At 40.1% G+C, this 12,540-nt stretch overlaps 1 protein-coding gene across 2 annotated transcripts in view; it reads right to left on the bottom strand.

Moving 5' to 3' along the window:
• NUP93 (nucleoporin 93) overlaps window positions 1–12,540 on the bottom strand; it is an 82,857-nt gene that overhangs the window by 3,175 nt on the left and 67,142 nt on the right. For both annotated transcript variants that reach the window (XM_035543254.2, XM_035543255.2), the window contains 12 exons: window positions 11,539–11,696; window positions 10,803–10,968; window positions 9,897–9,990; window positions 8,651–8,842; window positions 8,292–8,418; window positions 8,115–8,187; window positions 7,743–7,787; window positions 6,411–6,527; window positions 5,644–5,762; window positions 3,593–3,710; window positions 3,134–3,217; window positions 1,903–2,031 (listed from right to left, as the gene is read on the bottom strand). In XM_035543254.2, the coding sequence (XP_035399147.1) occupies window positions 1,903–2,031; window positions 3,134–3,217; window positions 3,593–3,710; window positions 5,644–5,762; window positions 6,411–6,527; window positions 7,743–7,787; window positions 8,115–8,187; window positions 8,292–8,418; window positions 8,651–8,842; window positions 9,897–9,990; window positions 10,803–10,968; window positions 11,539–11,696 (1,422 nt within the window). The remainder of the gene's footprint in view (window positions 1–1,902; window positions 2,032–3,133; window positions 3,218–3,592; window positions 3,711–5,643; window positions 5,763–6,410; window positions 6,528–7,742; window positions 7,788–8,114; window positions 8,188–8,291; window positions 8,419–8,650; window positions 8,843–9,896; window positions 9,991–10,802; window positions 10,969–11,538; window positions 11,697–12,540) is intronic.

A 12,540-nucleotide genomic window follows, 5' to 3' on the forward strand; every position in this document is an offset into this window, starting at 1 on the left:
TTCTTCCCACCTCTACATCCCCCAGCTGTTTCCCAGGCAGGGAAACTGACACGATCTAGCTTCCCACTCCCACATTGTCAGAGGAGATTCAGCAGGGTAAGACAACAGGGGAGCATGTCTTAAAGCTATCCTTAGCCTACCTTCCATGTGTCCCTGCCCGATATTTTTCTGCGCATGCAAACCAGGCAGCTGGGAGCTTCAAGCCTATAGATTTTTTTCCAACTAATCCTACACCAGAAGATTCATGCTCCCTTCTGACATTATAATCACTCAACTATTTCTCTTATCACATCCCTGAGTACAGAGGCAGTGGGCACTTGTTCCCTCTGATGGTTAAGCGCTGCTTTTATTGCGCTCTGCAGCCAGAGATCCACGAGGCAGACTCAGTGTCCGCTACCACAAGTGATGCCCTACTGCTACGAGATCCCACCGCAAGGCCAGCAGCTTGATTAACAAAACTTCATGCCTGAAGAAGAAAACTTTCGAGGGTGTTGAGCTCGACAGCTTGTTGAGCTGTCATGCTGCTCACACTGAGATGACACCTGACAGGGTAACACCCAAATGGAGGTGGTAGATGTTTCTATGTAAGGCACAACACTGCAATCACAAAACTGAACTAAAAGGCTCACTTGAAAAGCAAGGAGCTCAGGCTGTTTGCTCAGAGCCATCCTTGTGAACCCACAGAGCAGGTAACAGACTGCATTAACCTGGACTCGCAACAGAATTTAAGGTGGGGAGAAGCCTAAGCAGCATGCATCCTTCTCCTATTTTGCCAGTCTAGAGTCCAAGTGCAGTTGCAAGGCAGGATCCTGTAACTCACACACGGGCTGTACCCCAAAGACAAAAGCTGCATCGTTAACTCCAAACTTTCATTTTCTACTGTAATTTAAAAATGCTACAAAGACTTTCACCAATATTGAAATTTAGAGATCAAAGGCACTTTTGCAGATGTCTGAAGCCTGGATAAAAACTTGGCCGATGCCCACGTTGTTTTTCATTCTCAAATAGGAGCTGATATATATTTCCTGATCTGTAGGACAGGATGAGTGCTTTGGCCTTGATTTTTAAGTGCCTATGAGAGCTTTAATATAGTAAGAGCTATGAGACCAAAACCCACGGCAGCTAAGCTAAACACATTTTTGCTTTAGGGAGTATTTACAGGTGAGTGCCCACACACCAGTCTGTGTCCTTTAAGTGATGTTATTAAGAGATCCCCATTTTGTGGCTGAAGGTGCAGCCTTCCATCCGTGGATGCAGGAAATGCTTCAGCAGCAAGTCTAGCAGTTAAGTCCAACCCAACTTTGTCAGCTGTTTAAACCAGACAGCCAGACCAAGCACCTCAGCACCTGAAAGCTGCCCGCACTGCTGCAAAGACAGGAGAATGACACTGGCAAACCACTACAGACATCCACCAAGTGAATATATCTGAAGGTATTGGTGTGTTGCCCACGGAAATTTGAAATGTCTTTGAAAATGTCTGTCCGTGCCATTATGGAAGCAAGCCAGGGAGAGGAGTGAAGTGCCTTTCCCCAAGAAATAAGTTTTGCACGAAGAGGGCACTAACTCAAATGACAGAGGTGGAAATCTGGTTCTTGAAAATCAGCTCAAGTTTAAATCTGTTCACATCTGCTAATTACCAAAGATCCCACCAAGAAGCACACGGAATGCTTATTTCTTCTTGCTAGGATATATATTGTTAGTTAGCTCTGTGCCATTTAGAGCATCACCCTTTCTTTACACAAAGGTGAAGTTACAAGAGACTGGCCTCAGGACAAGTAACTGAAAAGGCTAGTTGCTTGAAACCAAAGACTGTTAGAGGTGCCCAGTTAAAGCCCAATCCCTTGAAAGTCAGGGGAAAAGAAAGTAGGAAAACTTGTCAGACAGTGAGGATTACAATCTTACCGAATCTCTGTCTTCCATTACGCGCTGGGGTCTGGCAGGAGTGGCAGGGCTTGTGCCTTTCATCCGCTTATACTGGGTGAACAAAATATTCATGGTTGCAAGCAGGACCTCGGATAAATTGTGCCTGATCTACAGAAAGGAGAGAAAAAAAGATGATGTATTGCAATGAAGAGCAGGTTGACAGAATCATTAGCACTGCTCAATGACATCAGGAAACCAAGCAATGAGAGTTGTGGTTGATAACTCCTTATATAACAGTCATACATTTAATGGTTACCCCTACCAGGACTGCATGACCTGGCAAAAAATGTTATCCATAGTCTTGGGACAGGCATGCAGACAGCTGCATCTTCATGTTGGGCAGCAACAGTCCAGATAAAACCCAAAACACTTGAATACACACACAAGAACACCCAAACACTCAAATACAAACAAGCGCTGTCTAAGAGAACTTCCTAAAAAGAAGTTCCACCTTCCAGTTAAAACAGTCCAAGAGCAGTAATAGACTTCCACTTAGGTTGTAGACGCACACTCAGAACAGCAGAGGTGAAAGGCTTTGTTTTCTGGTAAATAGCTAAGGAAATGTAATGCCAAGGAAAGAAAAAACCTGATGCCATCAGCTGTACTAAGAGGATAATTTCCCAAGTTTTCCAGGAGCATACTGCGTATTCAATTTACAGCCTAAGGATTGCACAGCATCCCAGAAAACAAGTCTTGCTCACAATCACTGGTGCATGATTCCTTGCTATACATAAGCAAACTAACAGAACTGAGAGCAAATCTCTATTTTTGTACAGTTGCTCTGTCTTAGGCTGCTGTTCACTTGCCTGACACTCCTCCATTCATTTCCCAGGTGACACTAACTGGTGGAGTAGCTTCTTTCAATTTAGTGCGATGCACAATAAATGAGGTTTGGAGAGCAGAGGCAACCATTAGTATTAGAACCCAGGTGTTGTTCCACAGAGGTGAATCTAACTAAGCAAGTTCAAAACTATTCAGATCTACAGACTCCTTCTGCAAAGTGGAGAAGAGATTTCTGAGCATGGTTTGTAGTGCTCCAAAGAGCAGCGTTACAGAGAAAGAGCAGCAATCCAAGAGTCTACTTGCATGAATACAAAATAATTCCGTCCTATTTCCCTTTAAAGAATAAGAATGATGAGATTAAACGGTTTTAACATCCTTTTAACAAGGAAAAGTATTTTGGAAGCTAAAAACAAGAGACACTACTTACTTCGTCACTGAAATTCCGGAAGGCTGCAACTCTCTCCTCCACGCAATCTTGGCTAAGAGGTACAAGCTTTAGGCGTTCGATAATCTTCAAAAAGAAAAGCACAAATCAGGGTAAACAATCAATGCTCTATATATTCTATACTAATAAAGTACGTTTTTGAAGTGTTAATGAAATGCTCCCAATTCCATTCAAGAGAATCAGTTCATTGTTATTTACTGGTTTATGCCCTGACTTTGCTGAGGAGGAGAAATATTTTGTTCAAGGATTAGAAAATATTTCCAGAAAGATCCTCCCGATTATCAAGCAACAAGAAAGAAGCACATTTTTAAATTCCTATAGCATTGCAGCACCTTCTAACTCATTAAATGTAATTTTTTATTTTAAGTGGTGTTATGAGACATCCTGGGTTTTCAAGGGCATTAGTAAGGCTGCACTTCAAACAGAACTCTTGAAACTTACATCAAAGGCCCTATCAATGTGACCGGCATGATATTCATCAAAAAACATGATTAAGTCTAGCAGAAGGTAGAACGTGGAGTCAATGGATTTCTTCGCACTTATCCCCTGAGCTTTGTACCTGAAAGAAAATGTTTTACAATTTTATTGTGCAAAATGGCAACCACTTATAAGCATGCACTTGCAATTCTCTGAAGCAGAGACATCAAGCACAAGGACGGAAGACATCTAACAAAGGACAACTTCAGTTTTTCTTAACCAAGAGGCAGAATTTTCACAGGTTTTGGCTTTTCTTAAAAATCCTTTTAGTCGCTTTTAATTTTCCATCAAATCCAGCATTTGTCTCCTTTTCAATGTTTACACTTTCCATATTCATGGAGAAAACAGTGACAGAAACTCGGGCCCTACAAGGCAAGTGCTGAACAAGGCTGTTTAACACACTGGTTTACAGCAGACAATTCAGCAGCACAACTGCCTGCTTCAGGCAAAAAGCTAAGAAATGGATTAGATGCTTCCGCATGCTCTCTCTCTAGTTACACTTGCCAGAAGATGACTTGGAGAGCTGTCTGATTGCTCTTCTAACAGCACAAGCAGCTCAGAAAGAAGCTCCTTCCTCAAAGTAATAGTAAGGGTGGTCAAATGCATGGCACACACCAGCCTCGGCTGCTGCAGGAGGAAGCCAGATGCCCCTCTGCCTTTTCTGTTGGGTATCTTCCCTGTTCCTTCAAAACACCACAAGAACGCGCAGAGAGCTCAGCGCCCAGAGGTGCTGACTGCAGCACAGCTCATGCAGAAAGGCCCCAGTTACCCCGATGAGCTACTCAGGACTGTTCTGGCTTTGGAATCAATACGGTTTGCTGCTGTAAAGTGGCATTATTGAGCAGTAATATTTGGTGTTCTCACACAGATCAAAGCAAGTACCAAAACAAAGCCCATTACAGCCTCTGCTGAAGCTTAAACTCAAACCATAGATTTAATTCTCCTTAATGTTTGCTGGAGAATGAGGCTCTTGCTAAGTCAATACAGCACCAATTTTCGCTCTGTTTCCAGCCTAGTTAAAGGAAAGAAAGGCTGACTGAAGGAGTGGACTGGCAAATGTCACTTGTCAAAAGAAGAAAGGCAAAGGGCCCTGACTGAAATCAATACATTCTTCTATTTGTCTTTGCAACTTCGGAGTGCCTGCAAACTTGCTTGGTTTATTTTTATTCACGAAAACATTTCAGGAAAAAGCAGCAAGACATTTCTCACAGGCACCTAGATCTTCCCCTAGTAAAATATGGGAATTGTCCATGGCAATCACTGTAACAAGATGCATCAAAAGAAGATGATTAAAAAAGTCCCAAAGCTATTTTGCAATTATTACCTTTCAGAAGCAGAGAAGCAGCTTATTCCTAACTTCTAGCTGCTAATGAATCTTGAGCACTGATGTCTCTTAAGCACGTAGCCTAATTAACACACTGACACTGCAGATGATATTACTTTTGGTCACTTCCACATCTTGTTCTTTTTTAAGCACTGCACTTTTCTAAGTAACAGGTTGTGGAAATGAGGTCTGTTTATGATAGTCACATACACGCTCAACTTAAATGTCCCCTTTTTATCTTGCAAGCAGTTCATTAAAGCAGCAGCAAAACAAAGTTTTCCAACAGCCCAACTCCCTGCTTTGCTGTTAGGACTCAGAATTACTGGGTTTGTAGCACTCTCCTAATACTGTTTCCAACTATGGAATTGTGTGCAATGAATCTGCAACTTTTGCTTATGATACTTTGTTTTTAAAATCACCTAAAACACTTAATTCATTTTATTCAGTGCTCTTTAATAGACTCTATCTGCCAGGTAGCAATCCTGTAAATCCTTTTTCCTTATTCACCTACAGATAAAGCTTCTTGACATGTTTACCCGGCCTGCCTCTGAAGATTACCTTCCTGGTTTCAGTACTGCAAGCCATTGCAAGCAGGACAGGGTAAGTTGTCATCTTTTTTGTCTTCCTGAATAGCTTGCTGCAGATACGAGCCTTAGGCTGACGCGGGTCAGGTCCTGACCCCTTGTCTTACCTCTCCGCAATCGAATGGGCCATGTTCTTCAACCGCTCTTTGTTCGACTGGGGAGTGCTGATCTGGGGAACGACGGGGCTGAGGAGCTTGTTCATCAGTTCTAAAACTTTGTCGGGGTTCTGTTGAGGTTAAGGTTGCACACAAGTAAAAGGAACATGACAGGATGTTAAAGTCACTGAAAAAGCAGAAAGGTTATATCCAGTGGTGCCCTGTGCATCCTCAGAGATGTCTCCCTCCCACAAAGAGTCAACATCACTTTAGCTGTAAACAACGTAATGCTGTTAGCTCATGTGAAATAGTACTGAAAAAAGAACCATACAGCATTTAATTTCCCCCCCAAGACACTGGCTATTGCTGTAACCCCCCCCTTTTTTTTTTTCAAATATATTTCAAAAGGAAACAGGAACTCATTACAAAGCCCAGCTATTTTAGAGTTCAGTTCACTACCAGTTCAATTGGAAGAGTACACCCCAGGTACGTCACTTTACTAGCCAGGGTAACATCATGCACAGGGCAACCAGTACAATAGATGACACTGATCAAGAACCTAGGGTGTCCTAAATCAGAATGGCTTGGAGAACAATCTATCCACGTTTTCTCAAAGAAACCCTCTTTAAGCAGAAAAAGGCTCTGCTCAAACTGCACAAATAGTCTACTGAAATAAGGTAAATCAATGAGATTACGTTTAAACTCCTAATCACAGGGAATGTGTTCAAAAAAATGGTGAACCAAGTAATTATTTAAGGCAGCACACAGAAGATAGTTACCTTTGCAAGGTCATATAGTTTTGCAGCTTCTTCAAACAATCCTTTATTTTCTGCTGCAGAAGCCACTTTGTTAATGATAGGTTTTGTGTCACTATTAAACTTGTCTATCACTCCCGGCTACAGAGATGAGACAAAATGAAAGAAGAATAGAGAAGAGAAATCAGAATGCTTAAAATTCCTTAATATTCTGTCAAGTGTATTTCAAGACAATGAATATTTTACATGTTGGATTATGACTAGAATGGCCTGTACATTTCCATGGGAACGGGCAAAAGGACCATGTTAAAAATAGAAGGAGCTCTTGTGAGACTTTCTCCAAAAGAGTCAGTATTGAGACATTTGCAGTTTCCACGTTATTCAAAATGACCCAGACAACAGGTCAAATAATATATTATTTTAATTTGCTGATGACACATTACAGGGAAGAAGAAAATATGGAAACCTTCTGCATATAACATGCCAGGATCTCCAGGGTTGCTGTTTGTGTATATTGACTTGAGAGATTGCAAGTTAGATTTTACACTGACAAAAGAAAGTGTCACAAGAACTTTAAATGAAACAATAAACAAGTATAATAGAAGAGATGAAAAAGGCAATTATATCTGGAAAGGAGTTTACCGTACTTAAGGATGTAAAAGTAACATTATCAAGAAGAATTTATTTTAAAACTGTGATTGCTAAATTCTGGTTTCATAGTAAAGAAACACAAGAATACAATTACATTTAAAATGAATTGATTAAAATCAAACAAACAGGACTCATCACCAACACTATAATCTAAAAAATTATATGTCTTGGAAAGAACAGTGAAATGAAAAATAATTGGTAAAGATTACTGAGTTAACCTAATGTGTGCAATCCCATGGCTTTTAAACCAACAGAACAAAAACATGCAAAAGAAAACCCTGCCAGAAATCACTTTTTTTTTTTTTTGACTGTGGCAATGATTGCAGCATGAGCCCTAACCTTAAGTTTTAACTGATTTTGGAGTCTGCTTGATGTATGAAGCAGAATAAGTTGCTGCAGTGCACAGTAAAACTTCACTGATTATCCAAAATGTTCTATTATTTGCATGCACTCTCCTCTTTACAGGCAAAACCTTAAGGCTTCCTTTATCTTCTAACCATGTAAGCAGTGATGTAACCTGTGACAGCAGGTCATGGATTATTCTATAAAAGGATACGATACTTGAAAATAACAGTATTTATTCAAACACGGCAATAATTTGACTGGTGAAAAATGAAGAAAAGCTGGATAATCTCATAACTACTTCGGAAATCACGTGATTTGTATTTTTTAGTATTAAAATAGACACATCAATTATTAACTCACCTTTCTACTACCATCATTTTCCAGCTTTCCAAGAATCATGTCAAACTATATCCACAGAGATGTAAAGTAGCAAAAAAGAAAACAAAAATAGAGAGATGAATTGCATATATTTCACAACATATTTACTAAGTACAAAAATGCAGTTGTGGGTGAATGAAAAACAGGGACTGATGTCAAAATTAGTATTTGTATGTAAGTAACACAAAAAGACCTGATTAAGTATTTTAAACATACTATCATTGCTATCATCTCCCCCTCAGCTAGGTCTGCATCAGGCAAAAGGAATAAACAAAGGCTGTCTTGCATAAGGAAGTGTTCAATCAAGAAATGAATTTCAATTTAAGTGAGAAAGTACAACACGGACCAACATACCTCTCTGCTTTCGATTACTAGTTCGCTAACACAACGCAAGAACATATTCTCTCCTTGGCTGTCCTTCTCGTTCCTACAAAACAAACGGGAGGAGGGAGGAATTTTTACAAGGACTTCCCAGATAATAACTAAGTAGCATCACTAGAAGAAAAATGAGAGAGAAATACAGGCTCCTACCTGAGAAAGTAAAAATACTGCAGGGCTTCTCTTGGATCAGTTGATTCAAATTTCCGGGTATAAAGCATCAGAAGCCGCACAAAATTGAGACGCCTAACAGCGGGAGGGTCACCAGCCTCATGGCTTACTGCAACGTCAGAAACAACACAATTGGAGTAGGTAATGCCAGCAAACGTTGCTCTGATCTTCATCTCAACTTAGTCAGAGACATAATCCAGAGCTCTAATGCAACTAAAATGATTAACTTTTAGGAGATTATGCTGATAAATGTTGTTTGGTCAGTTACATAGAGCTTCGGTGTCTACAGGGTGCTACAGGGGCTCAAAAATATTCCATTATTGTAAACGTGCAGGACTTACATAGCTGTGCGCTCTGCCCAGAAGATTTCAGGAGCAATTTTAACTCAAACAGGACCAAAGCAACATGAACAGCATGACAACGCAAACGCTCTGTCCGAAATAGAAAAGCAATCGCAGCTTCGAACTGTGCTGTCAAGAACAATACTTGGAAGTAGAGGAAAGGCTGGTGGTTCACTGCAAAATGTGATTCACCTGAGAAAACAAATACATACACACAGAGCTAGTGAAAATGGTTTCACAATCAGATCGCTGACACGGGATGCTTCTTGTCACAATGTACGTTTATTCAGTGACAACAGAAATAAACACACCAGACAAAACTGAATACCTAATCACACATCAATGGCCTATTTATAACTGTTTCTCTGCAAATATATCCTCAAAGACACGCCATAAAAACATTCAGGAAATGAAAGAATAAAGTTACTCAAAAAAGTTCCTTTTTTTCTTTCTTTTCAGACAGCCATCAAGTCTGACTGCAACAGATTCTCTACTGGCCACAACTTTATGTCTTCGTTTATGTGTATGCCAAGCAGACCAAATAATGTTATAAACCTGGATTTTCCTACTCAATGACACCAATAGTAGCTTATTATATTTCTTTTCCATTCAATTTTATCTGGGTGTAAGTCAAGCTGCAAACTACAAAGGTGTAGAGAATCAAATTGTGTACGTTTCTGATGGTCCAAATGACCCATGTTTCATTGATCAAAAGATGGTGATGCACAAAGATACTCTCTTGGGCCATGGTTGTTCCTAAAACTTTCCAAAGTGTAAAGAACTGTGATTTGGATCCCTTGCAGATTACAAATGATAATTTAAGGGAAACGATGAACAATGGATGTATGCAGAGAAAAGCTTTGGAAAGACATGCCTTCATTAGGTAAGCAATACTGTTCTCTTCTGTATTTTAAAACCTGGAAGCTTTGCTAGAAGACCTTCGCATATATATGGTGAAGGAAAGCAAGCTGTAATTTATAATGGATACAGCCCAAACAACAGTAGCGTTGTTTATCTATGAATATTCACCCTCTGGACTGCTGAGAACACACAGAATTCTCTCATCATGTCTTACTGAAATCTGCCATTCCTCTAGGGAAAATCGCTGCTCATGAACGCTCTAAAGATGCCTGTGATGGAGAGCTAGAGGCTTTATGTGCAGTCCAGGGTTTGTGTAATAACAATTAGAAAGTGCCCTAAGGAGAAAAGCAGAACCTCAGTGGCACATCTCTTTGGGGTTTCTTACCATAGTCCTCTAGCAGCTGCTTCTGGAACTGTGATAATGTTAATCGGTCTTGCGGAGAGCTTGCACCATCGTCATCAAAACACACTTGGTTCAGCTAAAAACATCCAAAAAAAAACCAACATATTTCCACTTCACCTTGCACAAGGGATGCATTAAGCAGATATTTGTTCCAACTGAAGCCCTGTCAGGTTTTGACCAACTGACTATAAATTACTAGTCACAGCAGCAGGTCCATCCGTTGCTGGGAAGCAAAGTTCTCTAACACAGTAGCAGCAGAAATACATGCAGATACAACCCAAGGGTCCTTTTGCTTCCGTTCATTCCAAACTTGAATACAGGGACTCAGAATACCCACTGAAAATTAAAATTGTTTTCCCCCCGATCTTAAATATATCATTTTATTCCCTCTCTTCATTGGGTACTGACCAGTATTCATCGTGCCTCCAAAACTCTAAGAACTTTGTCTATTGGACACAAGGACATTGTCTTCCTATCAATTGACACCAACATTTCAGCCATAATCCATCCAGAAAGGAAAATTCACAATGGATCCTCACTGTAGCAAGCTAATGCTAGTTGTAAAAAGAGCTGATGAGGATCAGTGTGAAATAAAGAACACGACACTTCCAGAAAAGAAGTGTCCCATGTGAAATAAAGAACACGACACTTCCAGAAAAGAAGTATCCCCAGGTTAGCACCTGGATAGTACAGAGGGTAAGAGTAGCCCAGGGACTCGAGTTCCCAGCCCTTCACTATCTGCAGGCCAAGTCACATACGTTATAGTGATGCAAAAAATGGACCTGGAATTAAGGGAGGTTCGCCGAGCTGACATGTAGCATCATACAGACTTGTTCTTAAAAAAGAAAAGCAAACAAAACAAACAACAACCCCAACATCCACGCTTACTTTTAGCCAAAGATAATCTTCCGTTTTATCAGCAACTTCACTCTGGTTATCTGTAACGTCACAACGGCCAATAATACAATAAACAGCCCTCTTATACGGGTCAGTGTTGTTCCTCAGAGCTCGTCTGTAATGGAGACGTAGCTTATTTTCTGTGGCAGCAGATAATCTAAGGGAAAAAATTGAAGGAAAAATACAAGGGATTTAGGAGAAGATATAAAACCTGTTGCCCCCTGTCTGAGGAGATCCGGACAGAAACCAATATAAAAAGCTGCATATTCACTGCAAAAGCATACTGGAAGATGTTTCTTGCACTATTTACAATTGTAGGTAAAAGTATCGCTTGCTAATTTAATTGTCTAATTAAAATTATGAGGATCATTTTCAAATGCCCATTGCAAGAAAAATCAGAGGACAATCACTTTTGGAGGGCATTAATATTGTGGTAGGTGAGATATTGTCTAACCCTCAGCAATTTCAACATTTCAGAGAATGTTAGTTTTGAAACACACATTTTACATTTTTTCAGACAATTCTTTCACTGTGAAGATTTCTAGACATCAAAGCCAAAAAATTAAAATATGCACACTTTTAACATGTAATTTAGGTAGGTAATAAAAACACCAGGAAGCTATCACCACCAGAAGAGACTTGAGTCTTCTATGGAACTACCAAGACACTATTTCACTGCTCCACAGAAATTTCTACCCCTTGAAGATCTTGCTAAGTTTCCAGTTACCTTCTATCTTTACTGTGCATGTATTCCTGAAACCAGGTTTTAAACTCTCCCAGCTGGTGCTGTGCCCGTTTCACCACATGCATGGCCGCATTCAGATCTCCGCAGCGCATGCAGTAGTAGATCAGTGCCCAGACAGGGTGGCCTTCCACCTCACCATCCTGAAAATGAAAGATAATTTTAAAAAAGCAGCCCATTTGAATTATTATTTGCCTAGCTTATATTTCTGCCCTTATACCCATACACCAATTTGGGTAAAAATTCTGTTTGTGGTACAGGAGTCAGAGATCGTGAGGTTTAAGTTCAGTGAAAGCTGCGCACATTCTAGCAGTGAAGGAAGGGATTCTCTTCTGCTTGCCCAGATTTCAGCTCTGGATGAAGATCTGGTAATCCTCTAACTAGCATTCAGATATCCTCTCCACCCAGGAAGTCTATTTCGATTAGGCAACTGAGGTATTCAAAACATTTGTAGTGAAACAGAAAGATACCAGACTAATTGTATACCAGCAGGTAAGCAAAGGACAGCTAGTCTCAATTATGTTGTTTCTAACGTTACATATTTATTATTCAACTTGTAATTTTTCTGTCTAGCCTGCTTATTTGCCTTGTTGATTTTGTAGGTGCGCAGCTGTGCACTTTCTAGAAGATAAACAGGATTTTATTCAGATTCCTAAATAAATGGCTACAATTCAGATTAATGCATTACATATTTTGTCACCAACAACCCCTGTCACCATCTTATAAAGTGGAAAAAATAGAAAAAAGCCAAGCAGGGAGAGTATGTTTCTGCTTTTCTGAAACATCACAACAGAGTTTAATACTTGCTTGTTCCTTTTTAAAAAGACCACCATAAGAAACCACAATTCCTGGAATTTAAAATTCTCAAATTACTGAGCACCGCCATACATCTGGGGCTAGCTCTGAACGCAGTCAAACTGATTTTATCTATCTTCCATTTTCCTAACAGAAAATTCTAGAAAAGGAGTAAGAGCCCTCTGTTTTGAG

The sequence above is a fragment of the Cygnus atratus genome, chromosome 12 (assembly GCF_013377495.2).
Source record: "Cygnus atratus isolate AKBS03 ecotype Queensland, Australia chromosome 12, CAtr_DNAZoo_HiC_assembly, whole genome shotgun sequence".
Classification (NCBI taxonomy): Eukaryota; Metazoa; Chordata; class Aves; order Anseriformes; family Anatidae; genus Cygnus; species Cygnus atratus.